Below are 25,051 nucleotides of genomic sequence, written 5' to 3'. Positions count from 1 at the left end.
TGATGTATGACATATTAAAGCCTATATATAACAAAGGGAAGAGCTGTGTAATAGCATGATTAAAGAAATCTGCCATTCTGGTTGCATTTCCCCGACTGTTTGTAATAAAGATGTCAGAGCGCTGAACAGATAGTGCCATAACTCGGCGTGCGGGGAGACAGCCCGCCCGGACCAGGGGCTGTGGCGGTGATCGTAAAAACCTCCACAAAGGAGAGGCAATGTCAACAAGAACCGGCCCCCCAAGCCAGCCCCCGGCCCCCCGACAAGCCAGCAGCAGCAGCCAGGCTCCAGCCAGGACTTGGGTTATGCCTGGCGTTTTCTGCTCCTGCTGCCCTGGCTCTGAACCTCAGACCATGGCCAGGACATGGAGGAAAACCAGCTCCCACGCTGAGCAGGGATGCTGCGGGGTGCAGACCCCCCGACACCCCAGTGCACGCAGGGCTGGATCTCCTCCCCGCTCCCTGCACTGGGCTTGAGCTGCTCAAAGCACAATTTCCAGCAAACCTCCTCATTTTGCCAACCTGGACAGTAGACTACACAGCTCTGCCCAATTTGTGCTCCAAACCGAGGTCCCCCCGTCCTGGGGGGACACACACCATTCTGCCTAAATCCTCTTGCCTGGGGAAACGAAATCCTAAGGACATCTTCCAGTGTAGAGGCTTGTGGCTGGATGGTCACTGCACTATGATCCAGCCTCTGGAGACCGTGTCACCTCGGTTTAGGTCTTTCCCATGAAGCCATCAGGGTTCATCAGGGCAAAACTATTGCTCCTGAGGGTTGCAACTCAAGAAGCGCAGAGAGGCACCATCCCACCGAAAACAAAACATGCAAACTCAGCTGCGCTTCCCTCTACAGCAAGAAAACCCAGGTGCCAGAGAGCAAAAGGCTTTAACAGAGAGAGAGAGAAAAAAATTGGCAAGATCAAGAGGCCAGCCCTAATGCAATCCTGTCCAAGAATCGTTTTGATGAATGATGCAGGAAAGCAGAGGAGCCCTTCCCGGCAGGAGCGAGGTGGCCTTTCGCTCACTCGCAGCACAGAGCTACGGCAAAGCCGGTGATTTACCTACACCCAAGGCCACTGTTGGGTGCCAGCCCCGGTACGGCTGCCCGGCAAAGGAAAAGCAAAGCTAAAGCAGGGGCAGAGGCTCCCTGTGCTGGGTCCTGCTCTCTCCTCTTCACCTCCGACGCCAGCAAGGCTGTCGCAGCCGGTGCTGGGGAACATGCAAGTGGCACCAAAAATACAAGCAACGATGCCTGAGCTTTCCTTGCAAATCTGCGTCCTCTGCACTTACAGGAATCCCGGGGAAAGGAGGGGCTGCAGCGGGCTCCCCCCGTGCAGAGCAAACTGCAAAGGCTTACACTCTGCGGGCAGCTATCTGAGAGCGTCGCAAGGTGGAGTTGCTGGGAGAGCAATGAACAGCACACGGTTTCGCGATGTTGCTTTGTGCAATTTACTGCCCGGCCCTCTCTGTGCTCCTCTCCCGATGGCAGCCCACGCGCTGCCGGAGCACCGGGCTTGGGCTGCGCCAGCACCAGTACCGCAGCTCCATCCCACCCACCGCGCTGGACCCACCGGCACATTCTTCCCTCTGCACCAGCGACCACCCCAGGGACAGATACATTTGTCACAGAAGGGAAACTCTGGCGCAGCGCTAATTACGGATATGCTGTTCCCTCCTCCTTTTAGCAACAGGCAGCAATAAAAAATTAGGGTAAATCTGGGCACTGAGCTTGGGTGGAACTAAGAACAAGGTGTCATTTCCACATCAATTAAGGAAAGGTCACTGCATCTCAGAAGCTGTGAAACAGGAGTGATAATGCAGGTTTAAGGCTTTTTCCTCAGCTCTGGTGAGAAAGCAGTAAGTCACCCAAGTCCACTCCTGAGTGACATCTGCGCTCAGGAAGCTGCATAATTAACGCCCGTCGGATCCTGCCAGGTGCTCGCCCTCTTACATTTTGATGGACGTCCCCATTACTGTACTTGGCTAAATGGCTTCCAGCCCTTCTGGAAACTTTCCATTTCACAAGTTCAAGGGGGTTTCATCCCTGCTGCTCCTGCCAGCCCCGTCTGCCTGCAGACCCTGGAGAGACACGGCACGGCACTGCGCACCGGCATGTGGGACCCCGGGCTCAGCCCCTCCTTCTCCTCCAGCCCCGGCACGACCCAGGCCCATCTCACAAAGCGCTCGATGCCTCGGTTTCCTGGGTTTGAAACGGGGATGCTCCTTCTCCTGCCTCCCAAGGGTGCGATGCTGCAGCGGTGGGGCTGTGCAGGACCCAGCCTGGGCCATGGCAGCCCACGGCTGCCAGCAGCTCGGGCACTGACCCCGTGCTACTTGCTAGCTGTCTCCCATACTGGACCCCAAAATCCCCCCGGCCGCCTGGGCGCTCCCATCCCTCCGCCGTCGGGGCTGCTGCTGCGGGGAACCAGCCTCGTCCATGCAGCGATGCAGGAATGTGTCGGATGCAGGACGCTGCCCTGGCCCTGCCGACCTCCGCAGGGTCTGGGGGGGCTCGGAGCCTCCCCCACCTGAGCAGCAGCCCCAGCCCCCCCCCTCCACTTCTGCCCTTAGGGTTTTCCTCCATCCAAGGTGTTCAGGCCGCTGGTTTTGCAGCAGCCTCTGCTGTGCCGGTGCATGGGGAAGGGTTTGGGGGTAGCCACGCTTGGCTGCCGGTGACGGCACACACCCGCCTGCAGCACCGGGAGGACTTCAGTGCCTTGCAGCCGCTGGAAACCCAGTCGCCATTATTAAAGGCGCGCGGTGGGAAGCCCGCAGAAAGCAGGGAGCCGCGACGCTTTATTTTTGTAACAGCCAGCAAAAGGGACAGCTTGAGAGTGAGCTGAATGCCGACCCCCAGCTGCGCCCGAAACCTCCTTCCCGGTTAAAGAGGCAATGAATAAATGAAAATATGTAATATCCTGCAGCCCGCAAAGGGGACTGGCAGCACTTAGGTGAATGGGTACCTAGGATGCCCCGCTGGCCTCTGCCTGTCAGGCTGCCTTCTCACAAAAAGAGCTGCTCTAACACATTTCAAAGGCAACAGGGAACGCTGACACCGGGACGGAGCAGGCTTTTCAAATTCAGCCTTTTCTTCTTGGTGTTTTTCTAGCTGCAAACGTACTTTCCACTCTCAGCCAGAGAGAGGTGGTGCTATTCCCTCCTGTTTTATCCCTGGACAAACTGAATTTGTGATGAGATGATAGCCATCAGCAGAAGGAAATAAAAAAAGGTGCATTTAACCTGCGCTGGGGCCCGGCAGCCGGAGCACGGCACGTGCCGGGGCCGCCGTGGAAGGGATGCCGGTGGCGGAGGCTGCGACGGCGGCTGCAGCGCCGGGCTGCGCTCCTGAATGCCAGAGAAAAACTAGCAATGAGGCTCCCTTTGGTGCGATTTCAAGGAGAGGATTTTGAATACACAACTTCAAAGTGCATGAAAGGGGAAGGGAAGAGATGGCTATCAGGAGACAGGTTTAACCACATTAAAAGAGTCATCGCCCCCACTGAGGCTTTTGCTCCATCCAGCTTTGATCCATTTTTCATCCATATTTCCTTTCATTTCTCCCCTTTTGTTGACGCACGATGGGGGAATCAATACCAGAGTGAGCGATGCTGAGACACGCTCTGGTTGTTAATCCCGTACCCAAGTCCGCTCTGAAGCCACAGCCCTGCCTGGGCCCGCTATTAACATTCCTGTTCATGCTGAAATAATTGCGACAAGGTTTGTTGAATATAGCACTCGATTCCCTTCTAGACTGACTGACAGGATGCTTGGGACAGAACGTTCAGTAAGTTTGAGCAAACCAGCTCAGCTCGCCCAGCAAACCCTCCCCGGCCAACACAGTAACCGTCCCTCCATCTGCCTTTGAGCTGGTCGCTCTTAAAATGAGACGCGCCTCCAAAATCTGCTCTCCTGAAAACTCTTGAGGCAGAAGGACTCTTTTTTTTTTTTTTTTTTGCCAAGAGCCTTATCACACACTTCAGCCTGAGACAGCAGGGTCGTTTTTTAAAAGTTGGAAGGGCATTAGGGGAGATGGAGATGGGGAAAGAGAACACCAGAGAGAAGGAGAAAGAGAACTCGCTTTAAGTGATGGCAGCATTCATCCTTTTAAAATAATTAATGAATGATTAATGGCATAAATTACCACAAGATGTGTTATGACACGTTGCAGAGACATTTATAAATGTCTGTGGCTTAGTTTATAGCAGCCTTTATGCAGCCTTCATAAATTGAAGTGTGTAAATCAACGTGGCTGTCTCTAAAATGGGTTAGAGCACATCTTAAAATAATTTATAAGGGATAAGGCAATTTCTGTATGCCTGTATTAACCAAGTCTTTATAAACACAATCTTCATCCAGACTCATCCTATTATAATTCAGTTACTGTATTAGGCATTCAAGAGATGATAAAATTATTGCTACCCGAAGCTGTCCCTTCGCAGTGTCATTGGGGACAACGCGCCAACGAACGAGTGACCTACCCCGGTCCTTCCCAAAGAGCTGGCACAAGGCGACGCCTCGCAGCCCCCGTCCTGTCCGCACGTGCCGGGACGGACTCGCTCCAGAAGCCCCCGTGGGGCAGGACGCCGGCACGCAGCATCGCCCAGCTCAAGGCAGCTCCTCCGCGGGCAACGAAGAGCTCAGAGCAACCGCCCGCGCAACAGCCCCCGGGCGAGCATCGCTCCCGCATGCCTCCCCGTGCGCAATGCGCCCAAGCACCGCACGCCGCTGGGATGTGCTTCCTCGCCCTCCTCTTACCCCTGGCAGGGAGACAAGGCACAAGGAAAGGAGAGGCAGGAGCCCCCCTTACCTTTACAGGCGCCGGCAGCTCCCAGGTGGTAGATCCCGGCTAAGACGCGCCAGATGGCCGCCTGCTCCTCCGCCGTGATGCCCAGCGTGCCCATGGCAGCCCGGAGCTGGGCGAACGCCGCCGAAGCTTTCTGCTTCTCCTCGGGCTGCAGGTGGAAAGAGATGGGAGGGGAAACGTCACTGCCTCTGCCGGAGCATCCCAGGCACTGGGGACAGGGGGATACAGGGATACAGGGGTACAGGGGACCAGCCCGCCTGGTCTAAAGGATTCCAGCTCCTGCAGAGGCCTATGGGGCGGCTACTAATGAGAAAATGCTACTAATGAGGTCTGCGATTTCTCCAGACTCAAACAAATACCCCAAATCCTTGTGACACCGGTGTCACAGCAGGGTTATCCATCCTCACCGGCTGTGGGGATGAAGGGTGGGAAGCCGCCAATTAGATTTTTGGGCTCAGCATCCAGAGCACCGTTCAGAAAGGGAAATCTGAAAAATTTCCCCAAACTCCAGCTGAACCCAGACACAGCACACCACCGCTCTGCCTTTCCTTCTGGGCTGCTCCCAGAGCAGGCGAACAAAGTGCTACCAATGTCCCTGCTCAGCCAGGCCAGGCTGCGGTGCAGGATTTCATCCCCCGGGGAGCTTTTGGGTGGTTCATCCTTCCACGTCCCCATCCCCAGCATCCTGCATGCTCCTTGGACAACCCTGCCACGCCGTGCTGAACCGAACGGCCAAGCCCGGCTTTCCAGGGACACGCATGCGCCACGGAGAATGTCGCTGGGAAGGAGGAGAAGCAGTGACAGGGACAGTGCTTCGTCTTGTCCCCTTTGCAGAGCTCGCACTCCCTGGACTGGAGGGATGCTGCCCGGCCAGTGCTGCCCAGCTCCTGCTGACCCTCTGCATCCCAGTGGGAAAACCACCTGTGCTGGGATGGGGAACCCACAGGAATCGGGGGCTGCGGAACGAGGGTAAAACCCCATCTCTGAACCCAAATCTGCTGCTGCATCGGCAGAGCAAGGACCTGCGGTACCTCGCCGTGCCCTCCACGAGAGCCGCTGCTCAAACAGCCCATTCCTTTGGCTGCCGGACCAGAGCAGGAGCTCCCTAATGAAGATTGAACATTGAATTCATCAATAGATGATGTAACTGCAAATTGCTGCGATTCATCCCAGCACTTTGGCTCGTAGGCAATCTGCCTGATCTTTGCAGACAGCTCAGACTAATAAGGAGCTGGTGCTGGAAATCTACTGCAGTACTTTTAGCCCCTAAAAATCACATTCTGGGCTTTCCAAAGGATGCACTTGTCCCCAGGAGCTGCTGCCGCAGGGAAACCATCAGGGCTTGTTGGCCCCGGAGCAGCAGGATCCATCCCCGGGGTGGACAGGGGGTGTCCAAAACCTGAGCGCAGACAGCAGGCAGCGGTGGCCCCGGTCCCGGCAGCTCCCCTGCTCCCGTGGGGCTGTTGGAGGGGTGCTGGAGGCTCTTTGGGCAGACCCTTCCTCACACCCCGACATTTGCTGCCTCCCTCCATGCGCCTGGTACAGCAGCACCATCCTGAGTCGCCCAGCAGCTGAGGACCCCAACATGTCCTCTAACCGGGGGTGACGAAGGGGGTGCAGCATCCCACTGCCGGCGGCTCCCGGCATTTCTCCCTACCTTTGCGAATGGCTTGATCCCAAAGGAGTTGCTCTCAGCCGCCTGGTGCAAGTGCAGCATTGTCCTGGAAGTGGTTACAGAAAATGAGACTCAAGCTCCCTCCTGCCCCCAGCACTCCCCGACCTCCCCTGCCCTCTCCTCCCGGAGGGTCTCCGACACCCACAGAGCCCCTTTGCCTTTACAGCGACGTCCGAGGGGCCTCGTTGGGAAAGGCTCCCATGGCTCTGCCGAGCGCAGGGGGACGGAGCCAGCACCAGACGCACCAGGACCCTTCACCCGGGGCAGCCCATGGACACGCAGCTTGTGGGGAAAGCCAGAAGCGAGCAGGGAAAGGGATCTATGTCTCATGTGATCAGCCCAATTTCAGTTTTAGTGAAGGGCATAAAAAGCACCAGAAAATGCTCCTGTTTCCTAGAAAATCTCTAATATATAAGTGTATAAATATCCCCGCAGCATCACTAATGTGATCACCCTCACAATCTCTTTCTTATCAGAGGGGTCTCAAAAACCACATTGCTGGAGCAAACTTGGGTGTAAGTCATGGGGAGCCCCTCGGCAGTGGGGATACCCGTCAGCGGAGCAGCCAGGTGAGGAGCAGAGCCGCCTGGTGCCGTGGGAGCCGCACACCCACCTGTGTGCCGCATCCAGCCCCGCCAGCATCAGGGGGAAGACGTTGAAGTTGCTCTCTCCGTGGGGCTGCTGGGCGACGCGGCCCCTCTCCAGCAGCATGGTCTGGGAAAGGAGCGGAGGCAGGCGTGAGCGGCAGCACCCAGCGTGCAGGCAGGGACAGCCCCTCGGTGCGGGCAGGGTGGCCGGTGTGCCAGGGCATCCAGGCGTACAGGGAAGAGAGGGGATAGTGGCACTCGGGACGGGGAGATGCTACTGGGAGCTGTCAAGGAAGGGCTGGATTTTTCCTTGCAGGGCCACGGCTGGCTTTGGAGGCTGCTCCTCCTGCCCGGGGCTGTGCGCCGCAGGTTGTGCAAGCAAGAGCCGAATCGTGCCCCAGGCATGCATCAAGGGGCAACGTTTCAGCACATGCATGCAACACCCACTGTCCCTCCCCGCCTCTGGAGGTCTGGGCAATGCGACGGTGCTAACAGAGATGCTACTGTGTCTGGAGAAGCCACTGCCTGGGCTTGAGACAAGCCTGGATCAGCCTCCAGCCTCATCAAGGCTGTTCAGTGCCAGCACTGACACCGGGAACGAGTCCTTGCAGGGCTGGGACCCCCGGTTGTCCCGTCCTCCCACGAGCACCCCAGGATGGTACTAGTGATCCGGAGAGCAGATGCTCCCAGGGGCACATTCCCACTCCTGAGCAAGGACAGCCACGCTGGGCCATCGGCTCCCTGTGGTGCCCGGGGCAGAGGAGGGGCAGCAATGGGGCAGCCACGGGAAGCCCTGGTGCTCCCCGCAAGCAGACACCAGCTCAAGCCCTCTCCTCCATCAGACGAGGCCTGGGGGCACGGGCAGCTCTGATTAAAGTGCCTTTGCATAACAGCCCTGATGGTGATAAAAGCCCTCAGAGGCTCCTGCTCAAGGCTGACGTGTAAGGTGCTGCTAATGAAATGCTGAATTATACATTTCCTCATCAACATTTCATCCCAGCACTGTTCTGTGCTCCCTGCCAGGGGAGGGGGTGACGGGCTACGGGGGACCCCACCACGCCGCTGACAGAGCTCCTGCTCAGCTGTGATTTGGGGCACCTTTGGTCCAGGAGGAGAAGCAGAGTGGAGCATCGCTCCTCTCGCCCCCAGCCTGGCTGGGAAGCGGCACAGGGGCTGTTCGCCCCCATCCTGAGGACCCCTGGTTTCAGCCACAGCCCTCCCGTCTCGCCAGGCGACAGGGCCCGTGGGGTACCTGGAGGTGAGCGGCGGTTATCCGGCCGGTGGCACTGAAATCCAGCGACAGGACCATGGAGAAGCGCGTGGAGCTGCTGCTGTGGCCGGTGGTCACTGACCCAAAGGCTCCCAGGACTGTGAACATCGCCTGGATCTTCTCCACTGCAAAACCAGCACCGGCAACCCCTTGAGCCGCCCTGCGATGGCTGCAGCCCTGCATCACTCCGGTGCTCACCGGGAGAGAGCCAGACCCCACCACCGCTGCACCAGTATGGCCTCAGGGCTGCAAAAAAGCGCCGGAGGCGGCTTCTCCTCCTGGCTGCGCCTCCGCCTGCTCCTCCCGCGGTCTGTCCCAGCACTCGGGGACCCAGAGCACCGGCTGGGCATGGGGTCAGCATCCCGCACCACAAGGACATGTGTGCACTGGCTGGGGGAGGACATGCCACCCTGCTCCAGGCCATTCATCAGCCCTTCGCAAGAGCATGGTGTACCCGGAGCTCACCCAGACCTCCGAAATCCAAACCTGCCCTCTAAAGCTACTGATTGCTCAACAGCGCTTCCTCTCACGTCACCAGTAACCTGATCGGATGGGAAAAGTGCTGCCCCAAGGACACCAGCAATTCCCTTCTGGTGCTTACTCAGGTGTTTATCAAAATAGCAGATCTGTTGGGCCTGGGATGGGTGAGAGGCAGTGGCACTCGCAGCCCAGCCGCTCGCCTGCCTCCCAGTCTGCAGCCCTGCAGCCCCGCTGACCCATGCTGTGCTTGCACAGCCACACCGGGCCCTCGGGAGCCACCCCAACGGGGCACGAATCAGACCGGGAACGGGTCAAATGAAGGCCCTTGGAAGGAAACAGCATCACCTTTGCGTTTGCGTGCACTCCCCAGCCTGCACGGACACTCTCCGTGCGCTGACTCTGCCCAGTGCCAAGCACCCCGCAGCCCCACTGCCAGTGCTCGCTGCATCGCTGCCGGGGCTCGCTGCATCGCTGCCGGGGCTCAGAGCTCGCAGCGGCCGCCCGGCCCCGTACCTGAGACCGTGCCATCCACGCTGCCCGCCGTGCCCACCAAGTACTCCAGGGCGCTCTGGCAGCACGTCGTCTTCCCAGCCCCGCTGCGCCCCAGGGGCACGATGGCCTGGTCCTGCCGCTGCATCAGCAGGTTCCTGTAGGCTCTCTGTGCCACCGAGCAGATGTGCGGGGGCATGCTGTCCCGCTTGCCCTTGAATGCCTGCGGGCAGGGACAGAGTGGGAGAGCACAGCCCAAAACATGCTCCTTGTAAAGAAAATCCTGAAGACGTGTCACGCTCAGCGCGATGGTTTCCCCCCAGGGTGCAGAACCCCCTGAGATTCCCAGGGGAAAGGGAAACGCTGCCCAGCCCGGCTAGCCTAGCCTTGACACACCAGTGCCGGAGAGAAGGCTGAGGACCGACCCAGGGAACCCACAGCAAGACCTGCTCTGGCTTGCCCGTGCCCAGCACCACCCCAGGCACTGCACCCCGGGCCCGTTCCCTCCCCAGCCGCGGCACCCCCGGGCTGCTCGGTGGGTGCAGTCACAGCAACACAGCGATTTTCTTCTGGAAACCAAGAAAACCGCGCTGGGAGCGGTGCCCAGCTGCAAGCATCCCCGGCCCCGAGTGTCCCCAGCCCCGAGTATCCCCCAGAGCATCTCCGGCCCCGAGCATCCCCGGCCCTCAGTGTCTTCAGAGCACCCCTAGCCCCTATCCTCCCGGCCCCCAGCCCCGAGCATCCCTGGTCCTGAGCGTCCTCAGAGCATCCCCCGCCCCGAGCATCCCCCCGCGTGTCCCGGCCGCGCGCTGTGACGGTCCCACGGTGCCATCTGCCGGCACCGCAGCGCCCGGCGCTCTCCGCCACTGTCCCCACCGGGGTCGATGACGGCTTCCCACGGGAGATCCCGGCCACCCCACGGTCTCTCCACCCACCCCACCCCGCTCACCTTCCCCGAGCTGCTGCTGGCAGGGAAGCTGGGCCTGATGGCCACCAGGCTGGGCCCGGCGTAGGTGTAGGGGAGCCGGGCCCGGTAGCGCTGCTGCAGCGTGTTCATGGCGCTGCACTCGTTGAGGCTGACGAGCGCGGCCAGATCGTCGGCGTAATCCAGGCTGGAGGGGTTGGTCTGCAGGAAGAGAGCCAGAGCCCCCCTTGAGCTCTGCCGTCGTGGCATGGGCTTTACCGGACCCCGCCGGTACCCTGGACCCATCCAGCCTGGGATGATGGCCCGAGGACGGGGCTGCCCGGGTCTAATCCTGCCTGGGCACTGCCATGCACCAGGCGTTGCAGGCGCGGCTCCCATCCCTGCGCCAGCCAAAACCGAGGAGGGGGCTCACCCGCTGCACGTTGTCCTCATCCACCTCGGTGACGCTGCCATCCGCCTCCCGGCGCACCCTCACCCTCCCCGCCGGCAGCTCGGGCGTCCCCACGTCCGGCTTCAGCTGCGTGGCTGCAACGAGAGGCCGATGAGTCCCTCCAGCGTGGCATGGCTGAGGCAGCTCAGGGCAGAGCCGGCTGCGGCGTGGGGAGCTGCCGAGGGACCACCTCCGACCGCAGCCCCGCTGGGGCACAGCCGTGGCACGGTGCTGGCGCAGCACCCGGCGCCCACCCTGCTCCCGACCCACAGCCAGGCTGGAGACACCTCTTATCTTCAGCGCTGGAAAGCGAGGGCAGAGGAAGGCAAGTTACCGAGCGTGAATCCATCCTGCTGGATGAGCCAGACCTTCTCCGCCTCGTACCAAACATCCCTCGGAGCCTGCAGGGAGGAGAGAGGGGAATCGTGCAGGAACTGGCGGAAAACTGAGCTGGGCAAACTGCATTTGCCCCATGGACAGCAACATGTCCAGCCAGAACCCCTGCCCCTCCTCTGCCCGCCTGGCCGGCCCCGGGGGGCACCTTCCCCCAGCCCCCAGCTGAGCCCACGCGAACGGGAAGAGCTGCATGAAACCAGAAAAATGGCATCAGTGCCCCAAGACACGGGGTAACAGCCCGGCAGGTCTGCGGACACGTTACCTGGTCCTTGTCTGTGCTCTCGCCTGTCTCTTTGCTCTCTCCTGGTGCCTCTTTACCCTCTTCTGGCTCTTCCTTCGCCTTCCCCACCTCCTTTGCCACATCTTCTGACTTTTCTTGGATCCCTCCTGGCTCCCCCTTGAGCCCCTCTGACTTGTTCGCAGTTTTTCCAGGCTTTTTGATCTCCCTTGGCTCCTTCTTGTCACCTCCGACATCTTTCTTCATCTTCTCCGGCTCTTTCCCGGCCAGCCCCAGCTCCCTCTTGGCTCTCGCCTTGGCTGGGTGCTGCTCGTGGCTCAGGGGTGCCCCCTTCTCTTTCTTGGTGCCCTCGGGGCCCGTCCCCTTGGGCGCGTCCCCCTCCTTCGCTGGGATTTTGCTGCAGCTCTGGGGGCCCTTGCTGGGTGCAGGGGCTGGAGCCAGGGGGCTGCCCCCCAGGTGGGGGTCCTTGGGGCTCTTCTCAGGGCACGATGGCTTCGCTGCCTCGGGAGCCTCCGGGCGAGGGGTCTCCGCTGGTTTGGGGGCAGCCGCTGCCGGACCGGGCTCAGGGGATGAGGCTTTGCTGGGGATGGCCCCCGGCGCAGCCCTCCTGGGTGGCAGCTCCTTGCGTGGGGGGGCCGGGACCCCCTCGCCCCCCTGCCCCTCTGTGTGCAGCCCGTTCTGCAGCGGCTGCTCCTCGCTGGCCACCTCTCCGCCGGCAGCTGGGGAGTCCCCGGCTCGAGCCTCGCCGTCCTCCCCTGCGGGCTGCCAAGCGAAGGAGAGGAGCCGGGTCCGACAGGGACAGGGTGAAGGACCCGACCCCAGCCCCGGCCCTGGGAGCCGCAGCCCGGTGCGGGATGCCCATGCCAAGCGCAGCCCGGCAGGACACACAGATGGCCGCCAGTGGCTGCCCAGACCTGGCTGCATGGTTGCAGTTGGTGTCATCCTCCTCCTCCTCCCTCACGCTTGGCCACATCCCGTCCCTCCGCCCGCCACGTCCTGGGTCACCGCTCGGTGCCGTGCCCAGGGACGCCCCACGCACTGCCCTTCCTGCGCTCAGTGAGCTGAACCGGAGAGCCTTGTGCTCTGCTTAATTACTCGCCTTCCAGTTAAGCAAGTCAGGAATGGCAAGTTGCGGTAATGAAGTCTCCAGCATTAATTGCTCAAGGCTGGCGGCTGGCCGGGGCCGCAGCTTGCCGCAGCCGATGGCACGCTGCGAGTCCCGGCCTCGCCATCCAACCCAGCTCACGCAAAAAAACCCTCAGGCTCTTGGCTGGGGCCCCGCAGCCCCCTGGCCCCCAAGGAACTGCTTTGGGCTGGGGACAGATGGGGACACCCGGCCAGCACCAAGGCAGGACACCCCAGCACTGCACGGGGTTCATCACCGCTCACCACCTCTTTCACGCTCACCTTGGTTTCCTTCTTCAGTTTCGCCGCCTTCGCCTCCTTCTCGGTCTCCCGCACGAGCTGCTTGATGAATCCCCCGGGAATGACGGACAGGAGCAGGGAGGGGGCGGACGGGGGCGGCCCCCGGTCCTCGTCCCTTATCTGTTTGCAGGAGCAGAGGCTGGGTTACGGGGCACGGCACAAGGACAGGAGCCCCGGTGAAGCCAGCCCTGCCGGCACGTTAGCGGCACGAGCAGCGGAGCGTCAGCATCCCGCTCTGCCGGTGGGGCCGGCCACAGGCATCTTGCAGGTTGCCGGTGAGGCCGCGGGCCACCCGCAAGCACCAGGCTGGTTCAGGGATGCTGTGGCGAGCAGGAGGAAAAGCGCCGAGAAGCCCTGCAGAGAAGCGCCCAGGTTTCCACACACCACCAAGGGCTGGGTGCTGTGGGCAGCCCGCATGCGCTGCCGGCTCTGCCCGACACCCAGCAGCTCCGGCATGGCCACGGGAGGAACCGTCCCAGCTGCAGTGAGTCAAGAAGCGGCTCCTGGCATTGCTGCGGCCACATGCAGACCTGCGGGTCCCTCCGTGCCAGGCCCCAAGCCGAAACCCAGCCCCACTTCTCGCAGCTCCCACAGCAAAAGGCTTTCCCAGCCGCACCCCCGCACAGCAGCCCCAGCGCCAAGCCCCGCAGACTCCCGTGAGTTTCGGCCCTGCAGGGAACTGCGTGCCCCAAACAGCGGCAAAATCGCTCAAACCAGAACATTCAGGCTGCAAAGGTGCCCGGAGCCGGCAGGGTCGGACACAGCACGAGCTATGTGCGCAGGGAGCCGAGGGGACGCCGACTCCAGAGGTGAGCGGCAGGCTGGCTGCAGCGTGTCCCCCCCGCCCGGCACTGAGCCCCCGGGCAGCCTGTGAGCATCCAGCCCCGAAACACCGCTGGTGCCACCCCGGACCAAGACTTTCCTTCTGCTCCCAGAGCGCGAGGCGCGAGGAGATGGCCATGCCGGCGGCGAGGCGGGACGGTGCTGTACGGAGAGCCGCGGGGCCGCACCGGGTGCACGAGGTGGAGAGAGAGGAGAGAGTTAGCCAGGGGCTCCCGCTGGCCCCGGGGCCGTGCCAGGGGCTGTGCCAGGGCCGGCAGCACCATGACTTTGCCGGGCATTGCCCCAATCTGAGCTCGCGGCACCGGCTGGAGCGTGGCCAGCCACCTCCAGCCCCCGGCACGGCACGGTGAGGGGCCAGGAGGTGTAGGGAGGTGGTGGTACAGGGTGTCGGTGGCACCGGGGAGGTGCTGGGACCCCGCTGCCCTGGGCTGGGTGGCACAGGGTGGCCGCGGGAGCCCGCTCGTGCCCCATCTCAGGCTGACCCCTGCTTCACCTGTCGAGATCATTCATGCACCGAGCGGGTCGGGGCTCGTCTGGCCCTGCCGCTCGCGCCGGCAGCCACATCTCCTTGTACAGTAAAGGGCAGGAGCGCCGGGAGCGGCCAGGAGCCGGCTGAGGAATGTCACTTGCCTTCTCGGGCGGCAGCCCCAGGCACCACGTGCTCTTGCTCCCGTTGGGGACCGACACAGCCCCCATGCTGTCCCCTCAGCCATGGCTCTGTGGCTGCGGGGGAGAGCCGGCCCCGAATGCCACAGCCAGAGCCCTGAGCCCGGAGGGTGCCTGCGGCCACCCCACACCCGCCAGCCGGAGCTGGATCCTCGGTCCTGCTCTGCACATGGGGAAACTGAGGCACAGAGGGGGACGTGCCGCAACCAAGCACACAGCATGGCACAAATAAGGGCCGGGGACCACCATCAACACTGCTCTGGCTCCCCCCCTCCCAGGGAGCAGGATGTGGCCCCATTTGGGCCACAGCCGTTTGGTTCTGGTCCCCACGTAGGAGCTGACCGGGGACTCGCTCCTGCTGCCACCCAGGACCCGCTGCCATCCTGGTGGGTGCCAAGAGCCGAGGCCATCGAGGCGTCCCCAGCCACCCTCCTGCACAGGGCAGGGAGCACCGTGCCCGTTCCCGTCCCCGCTCCCACCGCAGCCCTCCCAGGCATCTCTTCCCGGCACAGACCGGTGGCTGGAAGCCGCCCCCAGATCCGGGGCTGCCGCTATCGCCATCCATTCCCACCTAAAAATAGCCCTCCCCGCCAAGGGGCCCACGGCCCGGCTGCCAGCACACCCAAAAACCTCCGTTCAGACCCTGACCCCGGCCCCCCACCCCAAAGGCCCCCCCAGAGTGCCCATACCTGGCTGGGGGGCTGCAGGCACAGGGGGCTGACGGCCCACGCCGGCACCAGGCTCTGCCGCCGGTGTGGGACCCCAGCGAGCCGGAGAGCGAAGGCAGCACGCAGGCAAGCGGCGGCAGCGGGGCAGCGTGCGCCTCCCCCCGCCGCCCCCCTCCCGCGGCGGCAGCTGAGGTGACACATGTCACTGCTAAAAATACCCACAGCGGTGGCACCGGGGCCTCGGCTGGGGAGAGGCGATGGCACCGCAGGGCCCTCCTGTTCCCTGGCCGCTCCGCACTGCCCGGCACACGTGTGTGTCACCCGTGCCCTCCCCGGCACGCGTGTTTGTGCCCTCCTTGGTGCACATGTTTTCACCCCACAGAAGTGGGGGAACCGCTGTGGGTTGACGTGAGCCAGCCCAGGGTGCTGCTCTGCTGCTGCAGGAGGGGGACCCCAGGCTGTCCCCCGGCACTGCGGGTCAGAGCTCCGGCACGGGGCTCCCCGGAGCACCCCGGCTCCCCTTGCCAGCCCTAGCCCTGAGATGGGGGGGCCGAGCTGGGGAGGGACCTGAGAGCAGCGCTTAAAATAGCCTTTCGTCGGTGGAAAGAAAAAGTCAGCACAGCGCTCACACCAACGCGGTCAGCAGCCCGGCCAGGGCAGGTGGGGAGGCAGCAGGCAGCCCTGCCTGTCCAGGGGGGGCCCTGCCTGCCCCGGGAGGGGTGCCTGGCACCGCCGACCCCAGCCTCACCTCCCCGCAGAGCTTTGCCAGGGACAGAGCACGCGGAGGGGCCATCGGGTGCCCACGCAGGGTGGAGGGTGACCCTCCGGGGACCGGCAGGACCTGCGTCCCACCCGCCCCAGCGCAGCCGCCACCAGCATCCAACACCCAGCCAGGGGTGCAGGACGCGGGATCCGGCCAAGCCCAGCCGCAAAGGTGTAACCCACCCTCCGCCGCTCCACATCTCCCCCGAAGAACTCCGCGGATGTGCCGGGGGCATCAGCACCGACAGCTGGAAAAGCTCTGTTAGCAAGAAAGGAAATAGGAATGTTAGTCTGTAGTTGCCTGGCAGGAGACTGAGGGTTGCCCCAAGCACCTCACCAAACCCCATTTCCACCCGGGAATGGCACAAGGACACGTGGTTTCGGATGATCCTTCACGTGGTCCCCGATGACACCACGACCACGGGGGAGCCTGGCTGCATGCGGGGCTCGCTGCTGGGGCACCCGTCGGCTCCAAGCATCGGGGTCCCTCCAGCGCTTTCGGGAAGTCACCGTTCATTACCCGTAACACGCCTCATAGTCCCTGCCAGGGCCTTTTTTTCTGCTGTTCCAGCACACCAGGCTGAGCATCACCCCCAGGGCCCTCCTCGCCGCAGCGGGCACCGTCCCCTTGGCAGGACGCAGCCGGCGCGTCCCCCAGCAGCCGCTCGTGGAAAAAGCACGAAGAAACACCGTGCACATGAACGGCGGCTTCTCCAGCGAGCCAAGGGACTTACCTCTGTGCGGGGCAGGCAGGGGCAACGGGGCGCAGGGGTTCATCCAGCAGTGCCCTGCAGGCAGCTGCCTGGCCCGGCAGGCAGCCCGGCACAGCCTCGCCGGCCACGCGGGAAGGGACAGGCGAGACCGAAAGAACCAGGCAGCAGCACACACGCCAAGGACGGTTTTTATTGGGGTTCTCGTCGTATGAGAGCAGTTGTACTGACCAACACACAGAAGCAGCTTAGCTGTGCCAAAGTAACCCTTTAAAAAAATAATGGCGGAATTAACTAAGTGTGGCACATCAGTCACAAATCGCCGAGGACTGTAAACTCTGAAGATAGTCTCTGTGAGAAGTACTACTGGAACGTGCAGCAGCATACACCGGCACGGGGCACACCCTCCTCTGCACAATAAATATGAAAAGAGCCAAGTACATAAAACAAAGAATGATTCTCATAGATACAATATCTAAAGTTATTTACAGATACTGGCTTTTCTTACCATTAAATTACACATTGAAAACAGGTTCTCTTTCAATATATTTCTTTAAATCACTAGTAGCTATTCATGTGAATCTGCTCCTTTTTTTTTTTTAAGGACCGAATGTAGTCACTGAAACAGTGCTCATAAAAACGCCTCTCCTAGGATGCTCTCGCTTTATTCTGTTTTTCAGACTCATTTTTATTTGCCATCTCACCTGATCTCTGATCTCTCCCTTTCCTTAAGGAAAAGATGCCTGCAACAGCCAGGAAAGCCTCCTCCCAGCCCCGCATCCAGGCAAGCCCATAACTACACCCCGTCTGTCTCCTTTTCCAGTCTGGCCATACAGCGAGTTACACAAACCCGGATAAATCCTGACCCTGGATGAACAACCAGCTTTCTGATCCTGTCCCTAGGTTTTCTAATGAATCCCTGCTTGGGCACACGTCAGGTTTGCAGCACTGGGCTCGGCACTATCCCAATCACGGCACGTTTCTGGCAGGCGATGCCGAGAAACCGCGATCCCACCGGCACCGGTGCGGTTTCACACCCGCCGCTGGCCTCTCCCTCCCTCCGGGTGCTCTCGGGCAGAGCAGCTCCACGCTACAGCTCACTCCTCGGCCGCAGAAATAAAACACAATCGGGCAGGCATGAGAAGGGGAAAGTGGAAAACAAGGCAAGCAGTACTACGGGGGGAAAAGCAGGCACCCCCTCCCCGCTTCGGGCAGCGTCTCACCAAGAAGAGGCAGCTTCAGTGGCACGGCCGGCAAAAGCCAAATTTCACCCTCGAGATGTCATTCGGTTAAGCCCTGAAGAGCAGGTACTTCAAGCTCCACCACAGTGGAAACCAAAAGCACGTGCTTTAATACCTTGAGTACTCCTCAAACTGCAGAGGCCATGATTGCAACTGGAATTATTTTTAGCAAATGAGCTATCCGCCGAATTTCGTGCTATTTTTGTGCCTTGCTCGGGAAGGAGGTGCCCGGTTTGGTTATCTACAGATGTGCCCAGCGGTAGCAGCACTCCAGCAAACACTTCTGGCAGGCAGAGCGAGCCCGCCGGCTCTCCCGCTCAGCGGGGCCCGTGCCGTGGAGGATGGCAGCACGGCTGAGCCCCGCTCCCCGCCTGGCCGAGCCTGCCCCGCGGCTACTCGCAGCGAGGAGCTGGCTCGTGAGGCGGTTTCAGCTCGGGGAGCAGGGGCTCGCCTTCCCAACACCCCCCCTGGAGGCACGGTCCCTGCGGGGTCCCGGGGGTGCCCGCTCCCCTCCTCGGCTGCGGCACGGGGGCGATGAGCACAGTCCTGTGGCATGGCCGGGCATCTGCCCCGGCCGCCCGGCTCCCCGACGCTCTGTGGGAAACCTCTCCTGTCTTCACGGGCTCTAGCCTATTTTTAAGGACCCAGTAATCACCTTGCAACAGCAAAAATAATTTCCAGTACATAGGTTTTTGCAACCATCGACGCCAGCGAGCCCACCTCTGCCCTACACCCAAGCCAGGCCGACATAAGCCACCGCTCCGAGCAGACCGGCACCGGCCCTGCTCCAGCGCTCCACCTCTGCAGCCTCTCCGGGCTCTCCCTTCCGCTCGCTCATTAACCTTGGAATTAAAGAGCTTTGCAAACATCTGAGCTGATGTCTGAGCTTTTTCAGATATCAAGCTGATTCCTTGCCCCAGTTTAAGGTCATTAATTCTCATTAACTCAGCACAGACTCACATGAATAAAAGCTTGCTCGCTGGAATGCCGAGGAATAAGGGGGAAATTTAGAAATCTCAAACCGAGGGTTTTATTGGCAAGAGTTTTTCAGATGTTTTTGCATTCACGAGCCACTGCACTTGAAGCTGGTCCTGACAGTGCCTGGGAGTCACTATGCTCGTAACAGAAGGGTAAGCTGGACAGACTGATGGAAACTATTTTGACTTTATTATGAAAAACAGAATAAAGCTGACCGATCCTGCTTGAAAGGAACTACCATTTCTATACATATACGGAGCAGAAATTCTGTGGAATGTCAAAAGTTGGAGAAACATGTATTTAATAAATAATATAAAATGCTTTTTTGTTAAAATAGAATTCTTGGTTTTATACCTACATAGCATAGCAACCTTTACATAAACAAAATAAAGCTGAGTCTGTGATGATTAGTTTAACACAAAATAAAAATACAATTTAACAATAGTATTAAAACAGCCGATGTTCAATCCACACAATATGTACACCATGGAATAGAAATCAACAGAAAACAAAAGTAGATTATCTTGAAATTCCTCAGACATTTGGATATACATATGTTCTCTGTATATTTTAGATATTTTCCTTTTTTTACAATATTAAAATTAATACTATGCTTTTTCAAAATACGCTTTTCAGATTTTTTCATTTGTAGAACTGACTCATTCCTTATATTAATCAACATAACTAGAATTATTTACTTGCTACTGTACACTTCAAAATAGTCCTTCCTCCATATATATTTAGAGTGTGAGCATTTCAGAGTTAAACTAACTGTATCATTGCCATCTGCTGTGTGGGGAACAGTGAAACCAGTGTGCGATCGCAAACGTCTGCAGTACGTAGATACGTACGTGGTATTAAAGAAGAACCTAGTCCTAAAACTGATCAGCTGCCAGGAAAAGAGCAACCCACAGAGCTCCAGGTAGTTGGCTTTCATGAGCTAATTTACTGTAAACCTAGGAAACGTTAACGCGCAAGGCATCACAGGCAGCGGGGGGCTTGATCCCACTCGTGGTGGCAACGCTGCCGTACAAAATCAACACCTCGAGCGGTTCTACCGGACATCAGCAGCATCCACTTGTACAGGATCACAACTTGGATAAACACGTTTGGTTTTAGCACCAAATGCACAACGTTTCCTATTGTCTATGCACTGGACTGCAAACACCTGCATTTATATTAAAATCAAAACCAACCCAATGATCCTATTTCCTTGTTCTCCCCTCGACAGAAGCGGGAGAAGAAAAACTTCTGCTGCATTTCTAAAGGAGAGTTGTTGAAATTTAAGGAAAATTTGAATGCGACCGAGCTGAGGTCTACCTCCTGGAGCTGTGTGCCGTCACCCTCGCACAACAAGCGCAGCGCTGTCCCTGCCTGCCAGGTTTCCCATCCGCACATCCAACTATTATTAGCGTGCTCGGAGCCTTTGTTTTTGAAGCCTAACGGGGGGTAACATACTGGGAACGTCAAGGCAAGTTGGATCAGCTCCAGTATTTACACCAGCAAGGCTTATCTCGCAGCAGCGGTTTGAGAAGCAACTCGTCAGACTGCAGCCATAGACTTTGCTGGACCAGTGACGACACATAAACCTCAAGCACAACTAATACAAAGAAGCTTAGAAAACTGGATAGCCTACACTTAGATGAAGGATTTAAAAAAAAATTAGTAAGTGTTCCTTTAACGGTTTCACGAATTTGCAAAATAATTACCAAATAAATTTGAATAATAAAAATCGCCTTATTTATACCTGCAATGAGGGGACATCTCAGCTGACACAGTGTCCAGGGAACACTTCACAGCACCGGCCGAGCTCGTGCCCAGCTCCCAACGGCTCCTCAGTTACACTCTGCTTGCAGCAGGAATAACTGGTGCTTTGCTTCTCCTGCACTTAAATTTCAACTCATAAAAGTCTGATCTTGGCTAGAATTTGCTGCATCCCTATTCTTGAAGTGAGACATTAATTTTCAGCAACTCCCACGTATCAAAAATGTCACCCCACCTCAGAGTGGAGGGAAAGGCAACGGGAAAGGCAAAGCACACAGACCAGAGCTGCCGCTCTCCTAAAAGTCACCGTGACCCCCCCGAGCCCAGCTCCTGCAGAAACCGCACATCTTTCTACCATCACGTCACTCGCGCACTTGCTTTCCAGGATCTAGTCTTACTGCATTTGTCAGCTTGTACGTCAGAGACAAAGAATAATTAGAAAATAATCCCTGCAGCGCTGAAGGCATGTGGTTGTGTCAGGGGAGTGTTTAATATGGCCCTATCCAGCATGTAATTCTCTATTTGGAAATATAAGAAACAACTCCCATACATTCTTAAATCTGCAGGACGGCTGATTTTTTTAAAAGGACTTTCAGATAATTTGTTCAAAAGTCTGTTTAATCATTCACTCAGCTCTGTTGATGCCCGAAGCTCTAATTTCTTTTATCTTTGCTTCCCTGCACATTAAAAAAATCCACAAAATCCAAAACAACCAGTCCTACAAACATGGTCAAAATGCGTAAAAGACAACGCCGTGCCTTATGTTCTCTGCGTTCGACAAGATTTTCTACACATCCAGCTAAAGACCCTCACGTAAAATACCACCATCAAGAATCTTTGTCCAAGAAAAAAGCTTGAGAGAATCTGGTACCTAAACCAGGAATGATCAGTTCGGAGCAGCATCTAATATTTTGCTTTGAAGGGCAGAATTCCAGCTCTCCCTCCACACCAGCAGATCCAGTCCCTTCCACGCAGAACCCCGCTTGTTACTGGGATCCCAACTTCCCCCACGCGTACACGAGTTTTTTGCTACAGCAATCTCTCCCTCTCTCCTAACAGCACGGTCATATGTGAATCACAAATATAAAGCTTTTCTACATTGTCGATAAATCAGTTGACTAAAGAAAAACACATCTTTTACTATTCCGCTCCTGTCTGACACTGGCGAGCGGTGCTGACTGACGGCACAGCTCAGCTGCCGTGTACCCGGACGAGGCAATAAGGATCACACTAACAAGCATGTTCTAGGGCCATCCCAACTCCATTACACTTCAAAATACGCATATTTCCTTAAGTCAATGCACAGCCTTCGTTTCATATAAAAATCTACAGTTTTGACGCACAATGTCCCAATTACAGAGCTGTCCCTCCCCTCCTCACAGACACCAGCGTGCGGAATCTATGGCACGCTGCATCAGAAACCGCAAAACTCTGCCAACGAGGATTTAGCGTAAAAAGCCACCGTGGAAAACAACTAAAAGAGAAGAACGGAACTGATCATGAACTAAGAAAGTACAAGTTACATGAGAACTAAGAGCGGTTTTTATCACAATCTGAGGTTTTTTTCCGAATCAAGAAGAAAAATAAGAGCATTGCATGGTATTGTAGCTTAACAACATCCAGTGCACAGTCAGTGCCAGTAAGATGAGACATTTTCTATTCCAAACCCCCGTAAATACCACACTACTCCTTACACAGGATGCTGAGATGCTAAACATCACTTACCAGTAAGAATGACAGAGAAGTTGGTACTCTTTATACAGAATAATTTGAAAAATAAATGGGGAAAAAAATCATTAAAAGATATCACCTGACTCACACGGAGTGTTTTCCAAAATGCATTTTGCCTTTTATGCTGCACCGGATGGTAAGACAGAGTTTGCGCAGTTGTGAAAGCACATGCTATGCAGAGTTAAGCCACTCCCACTTCTAGAAGCAAATACACCCAATTTTATTACAAGTGTGTTCAGGATAAACAAGTACTTCCAAAATAACTCTCCTATTTTTGCCAATTTGTACTCTTCTACAAGGAAACAGGTCTAGAACGCTGTGGTTATCCGTTAGCAACACAAGCTAGACGAACCGTGCACACCAGGTGGACAGAGTAAGCTGTTGGTGCAACTTCTGTTCCCATTTACAGAGATGCAATTCCCATCGTCTTTAGGGACCATGAGAGTTGTACCACCGTAATTAGGCAGAAAATGTTCTCTAAGGCGTTTACTGAATCAGAAAAAAGCTGAAATTAAGCCCTGACCTATCTCTTACAAAACGTCACAATAACCAGGGAAAGGCTGACTTCACATGCTTGAAGTTGTCTAACAGTGAAGAGATTACATCTTTACTTTATCAAGAGCTTCCACATGACATGACTGATGTCATTAATATAAATCTGGCATTTGATCAGCTCGTTTTGTCAGTTCCATCCTCAGTATTCTCCGACTGTTTTCAATGTGGACAGTTTGAACTCTTTAGAAAAGAAAATTAAAAATCCTTTTGCAAGCCGAGCCATGTGATGTGTGCACGAACCTCCTGCGCTAAGCTACAGTGAAAGTCTGGGATATCTACGCTATGAGAACACGCTTGCTTAATGTTTTTGTGTACAACAGAGAAGGATCCACAAGCCCCATAACTGAAGAGTGATCCAGAATACGTACCGAGGTACCCAGACATTTTAACCCAGTACATGCACTAGAATGCATTGGATTTGAATAATTTCTTTTTAATTTTTAAAAAGTGCAGTTGACCTGAAATGGAAAAGAACTGTCTTTATGTTCACTGTAAACTTGTCAAAAGGAATCTGCTCTTTAAAAACTGTGCTAAAATAGTCAATTTATACAACAGAGCACTAGATGAAGCTACCATAAATTCCTCTTCACCAATTATTACTCTATTGTGTCAGTTATAGTACTGCGTATACGTAGAAGAAGCAAAACGGTGGTAGCTACTATTAGTGAGTACAACAAACCAAGTGAATAATTTGAGTTCAATGTTTCCATGAAGTAGCAATAACATTTAAACCACAGGACAGTTAGAATTCAGTACTTTGAAGTGCATAAGAGTCACACTGTTGATCATCAGCAGTATGGAGAAAGGTTATTATAAAGTCAGCAGTAATGGTCGGAAAGAACATGGCAACACGACAGATTAAAGGTTATCCAACACGGCAAGTCTGCAGCTCCTTCCACAGCTGAGGGGTTTGTCGGTATCGCACACGCAAGTGTAATCCTAGCCAGCAGTAACCCTTTCAGTCTCCAGGCTTGGTACGCACCGAGCAAGGGTATTGCAGAGAAAACAGTATCTTCCTTCCATCAGTAGTTCTAGAGTAACGGACCGCGTTTTAGACACCGCCAGGGTGCAGGAATGCATGGGAGCAATATGCAGCCTCTACGCTTGATAATTTCCACTGCTGCCAGGAGCACGCATTCACTTGCCATTGTTCCAGTCTTCACAACCTCCAGAGACAGAGTTCTGACGTTATCCCACGCTGTAAACATCTAATTCTTCCTCCTCTAAGCACATCCCGCGTCCAGGATTGCACAAAGTAATTCATAAGGATTCTGTGAAACTCAGCACGTTCACGAAGTAGCTTTCCCTAAGTGAACTTTGTTCGCTGTTTCTCCTACAGACCGTTGCTATTCCTGTGGCTGAGCGGTGGTTTTGAAAGCTCTACAACTGTTGAGCGAGATTTATTGAGAAACTTTGGAGCCCGACGCAGCAACCTCTGTGCCTCAGTAAAAGCTTCTGTCAGCTCTTTTTTCCACTGAACAAATTCTGGGTCACTCTGAAAGAGATACAGAAGTAGTTTGGCACTTCATAGTAAACTGCCAATAGCGTCTTCTCTCTTAGATAGCACTTTAAGCAACTTATTTTAATTTTCCGAAGGAATGAGTAACTTTGGATATTGAAAATGTGCAGCCCTTTGCTTCTCCATCACCCCGCCGAAGCCAGGCCAGGCAGCAGCAACTACAGCCGGTCAAGATGTTTTGAGGACTTGTGTAGTTCCTCCCTCGCACACACATTAGCTACCACCAACTAACTGCAGCGAGATACGCGCCAACAAGGCCTTCGAAGCCCACGTAGGTGGAGAAGTTTTCAAGTTTTTAGCTATTTATTAAACTGAACTCATTTTGGCCCAAATACCATTGAAATCCATGACAGAAACTGGCATAGCTGCAGGTTTCCTGCTTTCAAAATTCGAGCGTGATAAAAACTTCCCAGTTTTGCTTAGGTTCAGCTTTGCTTCATAAAGTACCCTTAGCTCATACATAATGGGAGGACCTGAAAAACTTTTCGAATCGTTTTATCACATGCAAAACAATCTGATTAACAGTTATTGAAAAACAAGCATCTCACCTCACACTGTAGGACAAACTGTTTTCCTCCTTTAATTCTCAGTAAGATGCATTTCTTATCTTTAATTTGTGTTTCTTCAACAGATACTATTTGTTCCATTGTCAGTAGGTTTTGCTGTAGCATTTACAAAAAAGCAGAGAGATGATTCAAAAAAACCTGTTGCCCATCAAATAAAGCCACTATCTAATTTTTCTGGACTACCCACGTAAATCAAGTTATGAACATTAACAGTCGTTACACAAACATTTCTTTATTTCTGAAGACTGGGTCATGAACTAAAGATAGATTATAAGGTAAGAGAGAGATTTAGCAAGGGGCTTGGTTGCTTCAACAGAGACAACGAAA

At 56.3% G+C, this 25,051-nt stretch overlaps 2 protein-coding genes across 2 annotated transcripts in view; both read right to left on the bottom strand.

The window, feature by feature from the left end:
* The window catches only part of MYO18B (myosin XVIIIB), a 73,790-nt gene extending 60,108 nt beyond the window's left edge, over positions 1–13,682 (bottom strand). Inside the window, exons 1-11 of the mRNA XM_050906967.1 lie at positions 13,646–13,682; positions 12,686–12,843; positions 11,321–12,058; positions 10,997–11,063; positions 10,645–10,757; positions 10,248–10,433; positions 9,332–9,521; positions 8,321–8,463; positions 7,095–7,195; positions 6,464–6,527; positions 4,810–4,954 (exon numbers count right to left, since the gene is read on the bottom strand). Coding sequence (XP_050762924.1) covers positions 4,810–4,954; positions 6,464–6,527; positions 7,095–7,195; positions 8,321–8,463; positions 9,332–9,521; positions 10,248–10,433; positions 10,645–10,757; positions 10,997–11,063; positions 11,321–12,058; positions 12,686–12,843; positions 13,646–13,682 — 1,942 coding nt within the window. The remainder of the gene's footprint in view (positions 1–4,809; positions 4,955–6,463; positions 6,528–7,094; positions 7,196–8,320; positions 8,464–9,331; positions 9,522–10,247; positions 10,434–10,644; positions 10,758–10,996; positions 11,064–11,320; positions 12,059–12,685; positions 12,844–13,645) is intronic.
* Positions 13,683–23,931: 10,249 nt separating this feature from the next.
* GRK3 (G protein-coupled receptor kinase 3) overlaps positions 23,932–25,051 on the bottom strand; it is a 71,438-nt gene continuing 70,318 nt past the window's right edge. The window contains exons 20-21 of the mRNA XM_050906980.1: positions 24,707–24,820; positions 23,932–24,134 (exon numbers count right to left, since the gene is read on the bottom strand). Of these exons, the coding sequence (XP_050762937.1) occupies positions 23,973–24,134; positions 24,707–24,820 (276 nt within the window). The 3' untranslated portion in view covers positions 23,932–23,972. The remainder of the gene's footprint in view (positions 24,135–24,706; positions 24,821–25,051) is intronic.

Source organism: Gymnogyps californianus, chromosome 16, assembly GCF_018139145.2.
Source record: "Gymnogyps californianus isolate 813 chromosome 16, ASM1813914v2, whole genome shotgun sequence".
Taxonomy (NCBI): Eukaryota; Metazoa; Chordata; class Aves; order Accipitriformes; family Cathartidae; genus Gymnogyps; species Gymnogyps californianus.
This window is presented reverse-complemented; position numbering and strand designations above follow the sequence as displayed.